Raw genomic sequence first — 17,458 nt, 5'->3', positions numbered from 1 at the left:
CAACTTATGCATAATTAGTTTCCTCATCTGTTCATGAATACATTGGCATTGAACAGATTGTGTCTTTTTTTGAAGGTCTTTCAACTAGTAAGCAGTAAAACCAAGATCTGAACCCTGCTCAGGCTGTGTGATCAGAGTTCACTATCTTTCTGTTAAAGAATGTGACTTTTCGGTTCCAACCTCATTTCACTTTCAAGAACACAGTTCCACCAAATTTCATATTCCCAAGTATCCCAGAATAGGCACTAGAATAGACCATTTCTAAAACATAATTGATTTCTGCATACATTAAGACAGACTATTTTAATACAAATAATTGGCTTGCTAGAAAATAAGAAAATGGAAGGAAAAAAAGAAAACATAAGTTGTAATAGGGGGAAGTAAGCAGTAGCTAACATAAAAAAGCAGAGTACAATCTCCAATCTGTATGGTTGAGTGTCATCCTATGAAGCAGGAGGACAAGGTTCAAGGTTCAATTCCTGGTCAGGAAGCAGATCAATGATTCTCTCTCTTATCATCGATGTTTCTTTCTCTCTCTCTCTCTCTCTTTCTCTCTCTCTCTCTCTCTCTTTCTCTCTCTCTCTCTCTCTCTCTCTCTCTCTCTCTCTCTCTCTCTCTCTCTCTCTCTCTCTCTCTCATCTTGATCTCTGAAATAAGTTAAGAGTATGCCTGGGACAACTGATGATATAAAAGTTGCAAGTACACCAGAAAGCCTAAGGTCTGCAAGTACGTTGGGGAATGTGAGTTTATGGGTTCTAAAGATTAATAAATCAGTCTACTCCTAGGTTCTGGAGAAAGCAAATGGACTTCCTTTCTGGAGGAAGTGTCCCTAATTTAGACCCACAGAGATCAAGCTCAACAAAATATGAGCTCAGATAAATAAATACATATGTATTTAAATAAATGAACCAGGTCAAACACAAACACACAGGCACACATGCACACGCAGGAACATCACTAGGAAAAGTCAACAGAAAGGAGAAATAAGAAAATAATAAGCTTTATTTGTGGGCTTAAAATGGAGGAAGGGCACTATTTTTAAGTAATGATAAGAGATTAAAAATACTCATTTACTTTTACTCTTAGATTAAACTTCAAGAAAATAATAGTAAAGAGGTGTTTTGTTTGTTTTGTTTTGTTTCGTTTTTAAGATATGTACCTGTAGGGATAAAAACTGAAAAAGGAAATCTTGGGAACCTAGAGAGCAAATGGCCCTCTGTTACTGTCTTAGCAAATCTGAAAAATGGACAGTACTGGTAGACATATCTCTGCCTGTGAGGGATATATCAGACCCATATGTCATGGAATAATTACCCTAATACCTACGTCTTTTTATGTTATTTCATTTATTTGATCATTTATTGAAAAATATTTTTATTAATTTCAGAGAGAGGAAGGGAAAAGGAGAGAGATAGAAACATCATCTGCCTCCTACATATGCCTTACTGATCATTTCTTCTAATTCATTATCCTTTTTTTTTTTAAACTATGTCCTGCTTAACAACTAACAGTTAAATTGGTTTATTATTCCACCTTTCAATGTGCCTTCAAAACTTTTTCCTTCTTTCCCAATAAAATCTCAACCATGAATATATTCTACAAAGAGCTTGCTCCAACACTAGACCTACATAAATAAGTATGTTCAAGATTGTTATGAATCATGTGGTTTGGCCTTCTATAAATTTATGATCACCAAATTCAGATGGGCCCATTGTAACCCTTCTGTGTTTCTAGGTCCAATTCACTTTGCCTCTATCAAACTTCTCTTTCAAATTTCACCCTCCTCAAACCTCCATCAGGCTCACCTCCTCCCTTAATCTGTACAGCACACATTACTTAAAGTATAGCTACCAAACTGCTTTCTTTGAGCTGTTCATTCCCATCAATATGAAAAGACCCCCAAATGTCTCCCAAACTCCAGCAACTTCCATCCTTCTTCAGTTTATCATCCTATTATTCTTCAACAGTTTAGGATAAAATTCTTGAAAAATATTTCTGTCTTAATTACCTCCATTCTCTCCAAATCCCTGTCAGAACCACTAGTCTGATTGTGATCTCTATGGTTAACAGCATCTTTTCTGCTACCAGATTAAAATTATTTATCTACTTATTTACCTATTTATTTACTTATTTACTTATTTATTTATTTTATTTTAGAGAAAGTGGAAAGGAGGGAAAGAGAGAGAAAGCATTGATGAGAGGGAGAGACATCTATTGGTTGACTCCAGCATGTGCCTTAACCAGGGCTGGGGATTGAGCCTGCAACCCAGGTACATGCCCTTGACTGGGAATGGAACCCACAACCCTTCAGTGTGGGAGCTGACACCCTAACCATTGAGAACACTTGCCAGGGCTAAAAAGTTATTTTATTAAATTTTTATTTTGAAATTATTTTAGCTTTAGAAAAAAAGTTGCAAAGAGAATACAAGGTTTTGTGTAACCTTCACCCAGCTTCCCCTAATACTGGCATCTTGTATAACCATAGCACAATTATAGAAATTAACAGTAATACAATCCTCTTAACTAAACCTTCAGACCTCCTTTGGATTCCACCAGTGTTTCACTGATTCCCTCATTTTGTTCCATAATTCAATCTACAACCGACACATTGCATATAGTTGTCATATCCCAGTCTTTTCCCATCTGTGATAGCTCCTCAGTCTTTCTGTGCCTTTTCTGACTTGAACTCTTCTGGAAAACACTGCTCAGTTATTTGGAAGCTTGTTTCTCAGCTTGGGTTTTTCTGGTATTCCTTTATGGGCATATCTTTTATAAGATTGCCACAGTAGTGAGGCAGTTCCCTTTAGTGCATCAGATCTGTGGTACATAATGTCAGCATATCTTCTTATTGGGAGCTTAACATTGACCAACTGTTGGTATTATATTACAATGTTTCCCTTTGGAATTAATAAATAACTTGGGAGGATATCTTGAGATTATGCAAATATCCCATTTCTCCTCAAACTTTTGCTCATTAATTTTAACAAAAATTTTACTCTTCTTTATTAAACTAAGGCAGGTCTGCCATATCTAAATCACTCACTGTGGGCCACCTTTCAGTCCCTGGTTTAGCCAATCTGACAAATGGACTGTTAGGACGCCTCCTAACCTCTCCTAGCTGCAACATTCAATGCAGAATCTACACTAAATCCTTTTCACACTATATATTCTTTTCCTAAATGCAATATGAATAAATTAGTTCAAGGCTCTCCAGTTTTCTCATCTGAAACATAAGAAAAATGAAAGAATCTATCTCACAAGAGAGTTTTGAAATTATATGAAATTACATGAAAAACTCGCTATCATTGGCACTCAATAACTGTTATCATTTTACTTATTGTTGCTTTTGACCCAAACATAGCTTTATAGTTATCTTAGTATGATAACTCCAAGAACCTGAGTTCCAAATGTTTATTAAACTTCTAGCTCAGCATCTTTGCCTTGATATTGCATCTAGTCAACATGTCCAAAGTCATTGTCATTATTTTTGCCCCAAATCTCTTCCAGCTTTCTTGATTCACATAGAGGTCATTCCATCTTTCCAGTTTTGTTAGACAGGAACATAGTAATTATCCTTCATTTTGTTCTTTCCATTGCTATCTACATAGACTCCATTAGCCCATTCTGGTTGGTTGGTTGGTTGGTTGGTTTTACTCTTTAAACATTTTATTCATCCATCCACATATTTCTGTTCTCATGACCACTGTTCCCAATCAGGTTTCCATCAACTTTCTTTTGGACCATTTCTATATACTACAAAGTAGTCTATCCACATCCACTCTAGCTTTCTCCAGTTTATTCTCTAAGTTGATGCCTGGGTGATCTTTTACTAAACAAGGCATACTAGTCTGTATGCTTCCTTGCTTTAAACTGGAAGTGAATAAGATTATTCTGTACAATGTTAGATAGTAAATATATATATGGAGTTGTGTTTCAGCTGTTTAACTGTTTCACTGTAGCAAGGAGGTATCGTTGTGTTTCAATGAAACTTTATTCACAAAACCAGGGTGTGAGACCAATTTGGTTTCTGAAAAATGAAAAATATGAAACAAGTGGTTGCTGAATGGAATGTTGAAATAGCAGAAATCAACCAAGACTCCAGTTTTAAAGGACACCTAAATTTCTGGTCTGAGCAGTGGCGGGAGAAATATTCAACATTGCTGCCACCTGGTGCACCAGACAGGTGTGCTGAAGCCACCAGACTGCCAGAAGGTGGGGTCTTGGGGAACATAAGAATCCGAGGTTAGTTAGCTGTGGATAAAATATGTTCAAGAAACAGGGGAGCATTCCTGAATGCAGTGTTTGTTCTCTGAACTTTCTTTCTACAGAAGTTTTGTCAACTTTACATTATAATTCTGCAACTATTTTATGATAAGTTACCTTTTTTAAATTTTGCCATCAACACTATTGGTGGAAATGTGCACACAACAAATGTGATATTAAAAAATGTAGAGCTCAATTGCTATTTCAAGATATATTGGTAATTAACATATAATTTGCACAAAATATTTGTCAATATTAATCATTCATCAGGGGGACATAGTTATATGAGTGACACAAACAATGAAGATACATGCTGCTGAATTAGTGGCAGTATCTATAGTACCTTAAAATTTATTTATTATTCAAAACAAATATAGAAACTAAGTCCAAAGGAGAAAGTTTAACTAGTGCAATTGCAGAAAGTGCACTTAAGTACCACATGATGAAACCAAAATTTTTTAATGAATTTTTACTTCCAAGTCTGTTTGGTTTTTCCCCCCCCAAGCTCCAAAGTGAGGTAATAGTTGTTACTAGAAGAATCTTCTGCTTAAATGATAATAGTGTTCTCAGATATTCCAATTAAAAACACCAGTTAATTCTAATGGTTTTTGTAACATTCATGGAATCAAAGTGAAGCTTTAGAAATAAACCTTCCAAAAATGAAACAAAGGGTATTATTGTGAAGACTATTGTAAATTACAGTGAAAATCTAAAACTGACAATGAAATCATTTGGCTTTGTATTAATATGCAAATTTAAACTTTGGGGAGCACAGCTTAATCTTAAAGAATAAAAATATATTTGGCTTTAGCTATGGATTACAAAAAATTAATAAATTTTGTAATTCAATAAAAATTATAAATTTAATAACATTTTATTTTTAAATTCCTTTAAAAAGCAACAGGCTTTCTTTCATAATCCTAATGAAAATTAAAGCTATTTTCAAAACTTTAAATGCCTTTACTTAAGCACAGGTAGGGTGAAATACAGTTAACTGAAATACAATGCTTTTCAAATAAAGCTGTTATTAATGGCAAAGAAAATAAAACAGCTTAACGTGGCAGTATAAAATTTCTCTCTTTGCTGCCCATTATCAACTGTAGTAATATTTAACTACTTTATAAATGAGTTTTCTGGATTTTGATTACATTTTTTCTAATTAGTTAGAAATAATCAAAATATTCAATAAATGGACCTCTGACCCCAAATATGATGGAGTTAACTACTTTCTATAGGAGTTATTCTTTGATCAGAAATAAAAGAAAATCGGAAAAACATAAATGGAACCTTGTTTTTGGACATTGGGCAACAGGCAGTGAAGGCCTGTGATCCTCAGGGGAAACAAACAAGGAAAGAGAAATAAACAAAACGAGTCCTATAATTGCCAGAGTTCACTAATGAGAAGCAATTCCCAGGCTGCATCATAGAGGAGAATCCAAATAGAGTCCAATTTTTTTTTCTGAGTTGAAGATAAAGTGATCAGAATTTGGGGAGACTGAGATGACTAGAATTTGTGAGGTAGAATATTTGAGATGAAGTTGCTAGAAAGAGCTCCATGTATCTGTACAGGTGTTTCTTAAACCCTTGTCTTACTTATCTCTACATTCATGAGGTGAAACACCACAAGGAACTAACCAATGGAGAACAGTAAATTAAACAATTCAAAGTATTTACACAGAATTAGAACTAGTTTGTATTCTTGCTAGCCGGAGTGGAGAGACCTTATAATGCACAAGGCATCATATCATGTAGAGACATCACAATGGTTTTATCTTAGTTGTAGGGATAAGTTAGCCTTATGCCACATCCTGCTCTGATGCCACTCTAACAGAGTACAAGCAAGCCTCAAAAGGACCATACTAATTGCAAGTAATTTACAAGTCCAACAATTTCAAAGAACACTACAAAATTCAACAACCAACAATGTTTCAATTGCCAATGTCAAGAATCCAGATGAAAATGATCACCCATGACATGAAGTGGGAAAATATGACTTGAGACTACAAGAGAAGTCAATGAGCAGAAACTGACCGAGAAATTCTAGGAAGGTATGATGGAATTAGTAGACAAGAATATTAAATAGTTACTTTTACTGTGGAAAGTGCACACATAATGCAGAGAGATTAAAAACATAAAAACCAAGAAAATGCAAGTTTTAGAAATGAAAAATGCAATATTTAAAATAAAATTTTGTGCCCTGGAAAGACTAATGGCTTATTATACATACAAGACAAAAAACACAAAAATCAAATTAAAAAAAGAAAGTGACATTGAAGAAGTAATAAAACTATTAGTTTTTATTATAGTATATTAGCAATATATTGGACAACATCAATCAGTATAACATACCTATAGAGTCCCAGAAAAAGTAGTAGTTGGGGGAATATTTGAAGAAATAATAGAAAAGGGTTTTATAAATTTGACAGAAAACTACAAATCCACCGATCTGTGAAACTCAAAGCAGAATAAACATGAATAAAATCATACTGAGGAACCTCCTAATGAAATCTTAAAAGAAACCATAGGGAAAAGGAAATCATATTGCATACCAGGCAAAAGATAGAGATGATAAAATAAAGATAAGAAATGTTTTGAATCTCAAAAGTATTATATTAAGTGAAAGAAGCCAGATATTAAAGACTAGGGTTCCATTTATATGAAATTCTAGAAAAGGCAAAAGTACAGTGGCAGAATTTCACTTATTATTAGGAGCCAAGAAGGAAAGTAAGAAGTTGACTCCAAAGGCCAAAAGGAACTCTTTGTGGTGAAGGAAATATTATATTTTGGCTGTTGAAGTGGTTATATGACTGCACATATTTGTCAACATGCATCATAACCTGCCCTTAAAATTGGTAAGTTTTACTGACTGTCAACTATACCTCAATGAAGCTGATAAGAAATAGTTATGAAATGAAGCAAAAATATCAGTGTCAAAGGGGAAACTTTTGGTAGATGTGTTATTTCTAACACATATGTCCACAACTTCCTATTTCTTAAATTCATTATTGTTTAAAGTATTACATGTAGTATTACATATGTCTCCTTTTTCTCCCATTGACCTCTCCCCAGACACTGCCACCCCTCAGCTCATGCCTTCACCCTCCTAGTGTCTGTGACCACTGGTGCTTATATGCATGCATACACATCCTCTGGTTGATCACTTATCCCCCAACCACCACCCTTCCCTGCCTTCCCTCTGAAGTTTGACGGTCTGTTGGATGCTTCTCTGTCTCTGGATCTATTTTTGTTCATCAATTTTTGTCATTTTTTATATTCCACAAATGAGTGAGATCATGTGATATTTATCTTTCTTAGATTGGCTTTTTTTTTTTTTTTTTTTTTTTTTTTTTTTTTTTTTTTTTTTGCTTAGCATAGTGCTCTCCACGCCCACCCATGCTGTTTTCAAATTGCTCATTACCAAGAACAATACGGTTTATACTGAAATCTGACTGTATGGCACCTGTAAGGCTTCCTCTCATGGCTCCTCTCTGAATCCATAACACTCCATTTACAGCCCCCACCTTGCTAGATTTTCTGCATTCCATTTTCTAGTTTTTTACCTTTATTTTATTTTATTTTAGTTTAGTTTAGTTTAGTTTATTATTATCTGTACATATTTTAACATTGCCCCTCCCTTACCATACATTCCCTCCCTCCCCAGAGTTTTGTGTCCATTGGTTGTACTTATATGCATGCATACAAGTCCTTTGGTTGATCTCTTATCTCCCCCAGATCTCCCTACCTTCCCTGCTGTAATTTGACAGTCTGTTTATTGCTTTACTGTCTTTATATCTGTCTTTTGGTTCAACAGTTTATAATGTTCTTTAATATCCATAAATGAGTGAGGTCATGTGGTATTTCTCTTTCATTGACTGGCTTATTTCACTCAGCATGATGTTCTCTAATTCTATTCAGGTTGCTGCAAATGATGAGAATTCCTTATTTTTTATGGCAGCATAGTGTTCCATTGTGTAGATGTACCATAGTTTTTTGATCCAATCATCTGCTGACAGGGACCTAGGCTGTTTCCAAATTCTAGCTAATGTAGATTGTGCTGCTATGAACATAGGGGTGCATATATCCTTTCTGATTGCTGTTTCTAGTTTCTTGGGATATATTCCTAGGAGTGGGATTACTGGGTCAAATGGGAGTTCCATTTTCAGTTTTTTGAGGAAACTCCATACTGTCCTCCACAGTGGTTGCACCAGTCTGCATTCCCACCAGCAGTGCACGAGGGTTCCTTTTTCTCCGCAACCTCACCAACACTTGTCGTTTGTTGATTTGTTGATGTTGGCTATTCTGACAGGTGTGAGATGGTACCGCATTGTTGTTTTGATTTGCAACTCTCGGATAATTAGTGACTCTGAGAATGTTTTCATGTGCCTTTTGGCCTTCCTTCTGTCTTCTTTTGAAAATATTCTATTTAGGTCCATTGCCCATTTTTTAATTGGATCATTCATTTTCCTTTTATTTAGTTGTATAAAGCTGTCTGAGGATGTTGGAGATTAAACCTTTATCAGTGATAACGTTCACAAATATGTTCTCCCATACAGTGGGCTTTCTTATTGTTTTGTTGATGGTTTCTTTTAGTGTAAAAAAAGCTTTTTATTTTGATGTAGTCCCATTTGTTTATTTTCTCTTTAGCTTCCATTGCTTAGGGGCAGTATCAGTGAAGAAGTTCTTTTGGCATATATCTGAGATTTTGCTGCCTGTGGATGCCTCTAGTATTTTTATGGTTTCCCCTCTTATGTTTAAGTCCTGTATCCATTTTGAGTTTATTTTTGTGTATGGTGTGAGTTGGTGATCTAGTTTCATTCTTTTGCAAGTATCTGTCTATTTACCTTTACGTATTTTAGATTCATTCTTTGGTTTACCTTTCACCAGACAAAACACAAAAGCAGAATAATGAAGACTGATCATCCAAAAGAAAAAAAAGTGGTGAAAAGTGGGGAGATTGCCTAGACCTGTTTGGCTCAATGGATAGAGCATCAGCTTGGGGACTGAAGGGACCCGGGTTCGATTCTGGTCAAGAGCACTTACCTTGGTTGCGGGCATATCCCCAGTAGGGGGTGTGCAAGAGGCAGCTGTTCGATGACTCTCTCTCATTGATGTTTCTAGCTCTCTATCTCTCTCCCCTCCTCTCTGTACAAAATCAATAAAATATATATATTTTTTTTTTTAAAGTGGGGAGATTACACAGTAGGGAAAATGAATAAAGATAGAGGATATGACCAAAGAGGGAGTGTGCCTGTCTGGTTTTAATGGAAAACTCTTTTACCAACTTTATTACCTTAGGAGAGCAACCCAGTGGTGGCTGGCTACTAGTATTTTACTTTAGGAATAAGCAGCTCCTGAAAACTCTATTAATAATCCTTGGTTCATTTCTCTTATGTGCTAATAGGCATATGATTCCCATGTCAACTTATATGATTTTATTGCATACATGGCTGGAAAAAAAAATTATACCCATTGTTTGAAAATATAACCCATAAATTGTGGAGTTTGAATTGGCTGCATATTTCAACCGGTGCTATGCATACTTTAATTATTCTCCTTTACAGATAGAGATAGTGGTTTATAAATGCATTATTAATGCAGAATATTTCCTTTGTTTTTATAGGCTTCGCCAGAGGCCATATTGAATTTAAAGTTTAGGGTTATTTCTGAGTCAAGAACCTCATATACATCTGGATAAGAGCCAAACTTCTAATATTTATTCTTAACTTAGCAGGATATTTTATACACATTATATTTTATTCAAAAAGGTCTCGGCCATTTAAAAGTTATTGTACTATTCACATACATAAAGATCATGTCAGTCATTCTGCTGTGAGATTGTTTTTAATGGTTCATACTTTCTGTCCTGATTGTATTTTGGGATAAAGATGTTTGTTTTGTCTTAAAATCAAGAGATCTCTTCTTGAAGAAAAAGTATAGTACTTGCAAATTAAAGCCAATGGTTATTCTAGATGTGCCATGTTATCTAAAATATTTGCTGACCTCTTCAAGGGTTCATAAGCCAACAGAAAAGTAATATTTTCTGCTGTAATAAATTTATTATAATATCCAAAAGTGATTCATAATGTGAGATCAAAAAAATCACAGTTGTTGAGAATTAGAGCAGAAAGAGACCTTTCATTGTCATCACCCAGCCTATCCAATCTAATAAAAGAGTAATATGCAAATTGACTGTCACTCCAACACATAACATGGCTGCCTCCATTTGGTCAAAGATGGCTGCCCCCATATGGACACAAAATGGCTGCCACAAGATGGCCTGCAAGGGAGGGCATTTGGGAGGGATCAGGCCTTCAGGGGAAGGCAGTTGGGGGCAATCAAGCCTGCAGGGGAAGGCAGTTAGGGGTTGGCAGAGGAGAGAAGTTGAGAAGAAGCCTGCAGGGAAGGGTGGTTGGGGGGATCCAAGGCTGCAGGGGAGAGCAGTTGGAGGGACCAGGCCTATAGGGAGGGCAGTTAGGGGTGACCAGGCCTTCAGAGGAGGGCAGTTAGGGGTAATCAGGCTTGCAGGGGAGCAGTTAGGCATCAATCAGGCAGGCAGGGGAGTGGGTAGGGGATGATCAGGCTGGCAGGCAGAAGCAGTTAGAGGCAATTAGGAAGGAAGAAAGGAGAGCCAGCAGTCCTGGATTGTGAGAAGGATGTTTGACTCCCCCAAACGGGCAGTAAGATCAGACCTACATAGGGAGTTGGACATCCCTAGATGGGTCCCAGATTGGAGAGGGTGAAGGCTGGGCTGAGGGACACACACCCCATGCACAAATCTCATGCACTGGGCCTCTAGTCATTTTATAATTGTAAAAAATGTTTCCCAGAGTGATCAAAACATTTTCTCTGGGACTCAGGAGGACTCTCCAATCTGAAAACCATGACTTTTACTTCAGGGCTCTATCTTTGACAGACTTCTTATTAATACTCTTTAATTAGTAAGAACTTATCTCCAGTTTTATATGAGCTTTGTCAATGCCTTATATCTGGTAATCACATGCTTGCAATAGTATTAGGTTATGAGAAAGAAACAGCAAAAAGATTAGTCTCCATATGGTTGTCTCATTTGGTGCAAGAAACCCATGCCATTAAGCCAATAAAAGATAGATTGACTGAGTCATGTCTAAGGAAATGATAACTGTAATTTACCTTTATAAAGATTATATATAATTAATTTGCAATGTGTAAAATTTTTAAGTTGAAATTTCATATACTGAGTCCATCTCCCTATTTTTATATGTAGGAGGAGGAGGGTAGAAGAGAACAAAATAATGGACAACCACAGAATACAGAGAAAGAGACATTTTGGAGTCGGGCAGTCCTAATTGAGGGTTTCAGCTCCTCTGCTTGCTAGCCATGTAACCTTAGAAAAAAACTATCCAACATTGCCTACCCAGTCATGAGGATTAAATGAAATTCTAAATATGAAAACACCTAGCACAGCCCTTGGCACATAATGAGAGTTCAGTCATAGCAGTTTCTCTTTCCTGTAATGTTTATGACATAATTTAACCCATAAAACACCAGCTCCCTGTTTGTCAAGGGCCCATGTTAGTCACTCCAGTGAAAAGGGAAAGCATGTCATTCAGCATCACCAGCTTCATGAGCTAAAATAGTGTTTAATAACAATACTTTTTGAAACTCAGTACAACTGAATGCACTTATAGACAGAACACACCATTTCCAACCCAGGCAAGGTTATAACACACAGTGACCTAGAGAAGTTAGGATCTTGTCATGGAACTGTAAATTCAGGGTCATATTTCATACTTGAGAGAGGAAGGGGTAGGAGGGGAAAGACTGAAGAATAAGCCAAGGTACATTTTCATTGCCTACCTCCTAAACCTCTCTTTAGTCCCTCCTCATTTCTATTATGTCATTTCCTTTTCATTTAGAAATCATTTTCCTCTGGACTTTTGCCAAGATATGAAATTGGTTTCCTGCCACCACTCTCCTCACCTTCTAATCTATCATCCATCATCTCTCCAGAAGGTTCTGTTACAAACTTAAATTTGATTTCCTACATCTTCTGCTTAAGATGGCCCTCACACCTACAAGGTGAAGTCCAAAATTATTGGCATGCTATTCAAGATTGTGTGTTAATTACCCAGCAGTATCCTTCATCACATCCAGACTTTTTCTATGTTCCAGTTATGCCTGGCAGTGGACTTTGTACCCCAATAATCTACAGAAACTCAAGTTTATGCTTATTTGTATACAGTGTTTTATTTTCCAAGGATACCTCATCATCACCACCTCCGTCTCTTTCAGCTTGACTAAATTCTGATGGTCTCTCAAATACTCAGTCAAGTGTTATTTTTTCTGGCAAGTCTTCTCTCACCTTCCCGTCATCATAAGTATATGTTCGACTTATTTCCTCTCCGGAACACATGGGTCCTTTTTACACAAAATTGTCATTGGTTGTTTACTAAAAGCACCGTTTCAACTTGACCGTGAGTTGCTTGATGCCAAGGAAGCAACATTGTATCCTAAACATGTGGCACAGCCTTAGCTTTCAAAAAATACTTTGGGAGTTCATTCATAGTTAAAACTGCTGTGATGTGGTCCAAATTAAAAGCTTTATGAGTCTCAGATTTTGGTCAGACCAGGTGATCATAGCAGTAAACAACTATGTGAGAAGCTGGGAGACTAGGTCTCCTTCCCTGACAGGACATTCATTTCTTTGTGAGCAAGAAGATGAGGAAAGGTCAATCATGAAATGTTAGTAAGAGCTGGGAGGGGTTTGAGGCCATCTTCTTGCTCTGAGAAGCCAATATAAAATGCCAGAGAGCATTGTCACCATGAGGTGGTGCTGGGTCCAGAACCCAGTTATCTTTCTTTCCAATGCAGTGTTCATCCTTTCTTTCCTGGTGGAACTTGTTTTGTTCTCTCTCTCTCTCTCTCTCTCTCTCTCTCTCTCTCTCTCTCTCTCTCTCTCTCTCTCTCTCTCGCGTGTGTGTGTGTGTGTGTGTGTGTGTGTGTGTGTGTGTGTGTGTATGTGTTTTGTAACTAAGGAAACAATATATGCCAACTTTCTGCCTAATTGGTCAGGCTGCAGAAGTAGTTCTAACCTAGTAAGTCATGTTAGCACCCAGGGCGATTCTCCTACTTTGATTTGGGGTGACAAAACACTTCCCCTAAAATAGCTCAGGGGCTGCAAGAAGGTCATTAACTCTGCTCTTTCATATGTATCCCACTGGCATGTTCTCATGAAATGACCTCTTATTTTCCTCTCATTCTCCTTCCCTGCCTCAAAAAAAAAGAACCATCCCTGTATCCCTGTGACATATGGAAGGGTTCCAACGTCAGCCAGTGCATATATTAAAGTTTTAAATCAATTATTGTTCTAGTACACACCCTGGGGTTAAGAAAGAAAGAACATCCAGGACTAACAAACCTGATTGTTCTGGCAAAGTTGCCATTCGATTCATGCTGGCATTTCTGGGCTTTTCTTTTTCTTTAATATTCCAACCTCATTAAAAAAAAGTTAATGGCTCAAGTAGCAATTTTCAACATTACTATTTCATTCAGTTTCTCCCCGAGATTTCTACCTCCTGGTCTCTTAAAGGCTTCCCAGGGGGGCACAGTGCCCAGAATTTGCTTCGTTAGTTGCAGAGACAGCTGTCAATCTGAGAGTGAGTTCATTAGGCCTGGATTATTCCTCACTTATTACCTTCTGAGCAAGGCAGCGACTCCAAGTTGGGCATATAAGCACTTAACAATTTGGCATTCTTAGATTGAGTCAAAGACTTAAGTCATAACGGTTAAGAAACCAAATTACAACCATGTATATAGCATGGTGAATTTTAACTTAACAGCTACTCTGAGTTGGACCTCGATGAGTATTCTGATTAATACTGCTCTAGCTAAAATCCCAATAAAGTGTGATACATGTGTGTGTGTTTTCCTAGGCAAGTACTGGAAGTCAGTAAGAACGGCGGCTGTGCCAAGGGGCTGTGCTCTGGCTGGGGCTCAGTTGCAAGAGGAGACAGACACCGTTTCTGCCCTGGCCTCCCTGACGGTGGATGTGGAACAGCCCTTCGCTCAAGAAGACAGCAGGTAGGGATCCAGCATGGGGCAATCATTAAGGTCAGTAATCTCCAGGCTCACCATTCACGTCCCTGAACCCCTCTCCAGACTTCCCCTCACCTGTCTCCTCCCCTTCCACCACCTGTCTCCTCCAAAGCCACAGATGCCCCGGCACATGCTGTCTGCTGTCAAGAATTCATTCAATTTGTTTCCTTTTTCCTGGGAAACGTGAGCTGGAGCATGTGGTTGCAGTTCACAGCAAAATAGCAGGGATGAGATAGATGGTGAGAAAAATCACTTCTTGTTGGATAATTTTGTGCAGATTATTATGGAAAGAGCTGCCTATGGGCTTAGCTTCTATCTCTAGTTATCTATATTTTTCCAGATGTGCTTTTTATTCTCTCATCCTTTTGAAATCACTGATATAACCAACAGAAAAAGAGAGTAGAAGCTTGGAGGTATTGTTAGTCAGTTGGATCGCCTATATACATACAAGCTCTTATATGACTTTTGTTGAGGTTCAACAATTAGATAAAGATGGAAGTTGCCTCCAAAGGAGAAAGAAACGTAAAGGAAATGTATGGTCTTGGGTTTAATTTTATTTCACAGTATTATAAGAAGGGATTGATTTCAGTTAGTTTTTATATGAATGAATAGAGGTTTGGGGCGGGGGGGGGGATTAGGTTGACATATTAGTAAGATTGCATTTGCTAATTTTCCTTTTAAGAAATGTTATTGGTGTATGCATTTTGGTGTTCATTGCATTATCCTACAGACAATGGTGTAGGCAAAATTTTTTTTGAGTCTACTACTATCAAAGATACCACAAATGTCCATCAATAAATATTGGTGCTTTCTACAGCTGACTTCAAATCCCCAGTTCCTCAGTTTGAACAGTTTGCACTTGAAAATTGCTCAAGAGAATGAAATCGGACTCCCTCTGTAAATAACATCACCATTAATTACACCTATCCTGCTACTAGTACATACATTGGCAATTTTCCCAAGAATGCACAAATTTGAACAGTTTTAGCTTTCTTTATTTTACTGAGCATTCAGAGTTTAATGGATTTAACATCTTGTTTTGGTCAAGATCAGGAGATACACTGAAAAGGGGATTTCACTTTTATTTTTTCTTCCCATAACCACTTAAATATCAGCAGGGAAAGAAAAGTCACACAATACTGTATGAAAAGGCATCATCATATGGGCATCTGCAACATAAGGGAAAACTTATTTTGTGTCTTTGATAATATGAACTAACCTCCTGCTGTTCCCAGCTAAGAACTAAACCAAGTTTATAATCCAAAGGCATTGCAATTATTCCCAAGGCCAAATCCAGTTAGTGTCTGTCATTTGAGGGCTATAAAACTGAAGGAACTAGCATCTGTTAGTGTTGGATAGTAAAAAGAGAATAGCAATGCTTGAGAATTCACTTAATATAGAGAAATGAAACTAAATTCCAGCCTGAGTGGAATGAATTGTAAATAATGTTGCCCATTAAATTGCAGCATTTAGAATCACTAAGAATAACAGTGCCCAGGTTGGGTAGCTCAATTGATTGGAGCATCATCCATACACCAAAAACTTGCAGGTTCAGTTCCAGGTCTGGACACATACTTAGGTTTTGGGTTCAATCCCTAGATAGGGCACATATGGGAGGCAACCAATCCATGTTTCTCTCTCACATCCATGTTTCTTTCTCTCTCTCTTTCTCTCTCTCTCTCATCAATAAAAATATATCATGAGGTGAGGAATAAATAAGTAAATAAAATTAATTTTTAAGAAACAATAATCAGTCATGTTATGAGCCCTATATAATGAAAAATCTGAGCACTTTGGCAGGATTTAGCTCTGTACGTGTGCTTGTTTACCCAGGTAAACAGGGTGCCTGACTTCTAATCCAGAGGGACTCAGCCCTGGCTTCAGTTCACAGTGATTTTTTAGCTCCATCTCATGGCAGAGAGAAAATGGGAATGGGAATGGGAATGTTTTGACATACAGGGAAACAGAACTGACATTTGCTGCCCCAACTCTTATTTGTTTATCAGTTTTAGACAGATTATCAATTTCGATTGATTTCTCTTGTGGTAAGGAAAATGGTTTTTCTTGAAATATTTTCTATGGCTTTAAACTCACTGTTTCAGCAGAGGAAAAAAAAATATTCTAAAACTGGCTTTTGCATTGCTAGTGAACCATGCATGGATTTTATCAGAGTCAGAGAGAAACAATGAAAGCCACTGAGCATTTATTCCTTTTCAGGGGAATACTATCTGAATTGTCCCCCTACTCAATATAGGAAAGATGACTTTCAGTATGAAACAGAAAGGTGGATATATTATTGGGCCTTTGTTATGAATGCAATGTTCTAAGTATACAGGAAATTGAAAAATTAGAAAAATCAGAGAGTTAAATGGATGGAAAAGGGTGAAGGCAAGATTCTTTTTATAGGATATTCTTGCCAGTTATTTTGGAGGATATATTGGTGTTTGGAGTGAGATGACTCATTTTATACTAAGATTTTGGGTAAAGCAGCTCTTTTCCTGGCCAACTCATATCTGACTCATTTACCACTAGTGTATAAGGGATAAAATGCTCCTGGCTAAGAACCATTGTAAGTATTTTTTGTTCATTTTTCTTGGATAGGGGATGGGGGTGGAGATGACAACACAGAGCAAAACAGTCATTTCATTTCTATAACTCATTAGTGGACCATGAAGAATACATTATTAGAAAATGTTGATATTTGGGGATTCATTTTGGGAATGATTAATTGAAATACAGTTTTCAAAACCTAATTTTCAGATGGCAAAGAACTTGAGTGGGAAAAATGATTGGTGGGATCAGCAAAAGCAAAACAAAAACAAAATATGAAAAAAAAATTAAGTAGACCAAATTATATGTTCAAAGAATATTAAATGGGTCTGGTTGTATACAGCATATTGTTTTTAAAAGAGAGTTGTGATTTCAGTGGTATTTTTGTTGGCTAAGAGGCAGTATCTTTTAAAAAATTATAATTTGCATTGGTCAGATATGTGTTTCAAATGCTTCTGCTTTGAAAAGGTCAAAGCAGTATTCAGATTTATTTTTGGATACCTGTTCAGAATCTGCTGAAAATAAAGAAAAAGGTTGCTCTGTCAAGTAAGACTTCAGGATGTTCAACTAT

General features: G+C 36.9%; 1 protein-coding gene across 1 annotated transcript in view; it reads left to right on the top strand.

The window, feature by feature from the left end:
- The window catches only part of HDAC9 (histone deacetylase 9), an 817,093-nt gene that overhangs the window by 782,080 nt on the left and 17,555 nt on the right, over positions 1-17,458 (top strand). The window contains exon 26 of the mRNA XM_036429233.2: positions 14,175-14,322. Within this exon, the coding sequence (XP_036285126.2) occupies positions 14,175-14,322 (148 nt within the window). The remainder of the gene's footprint in view (positions 1-14,174; positions 14,323-17,458) is intronic.

The sequence above is a fragment of the Pipistrellus kuhlii genome, unplaced genomic scaffold, assembly GCF_014108245.1.
Source record: "Pipistrellus kuhlii isolate mPipKuh1 unplaced genomic scaffold, mPipKuh1.p scaffold_m20_p_10, whole genome shotgun sequence".
NCBI classification, from domain to species: domain Eukaryota; kingdom Metazoa; phylum Chordata; class Mammalia; order Chiroptera; family Vespertilionidae; genus Pipistrellus; species Pipistrellus kuhlii.
Note: the sequence above shows the minus strand (reverse complement) of the source record. Positions and strands in the feature narration are given on the sequence as shown.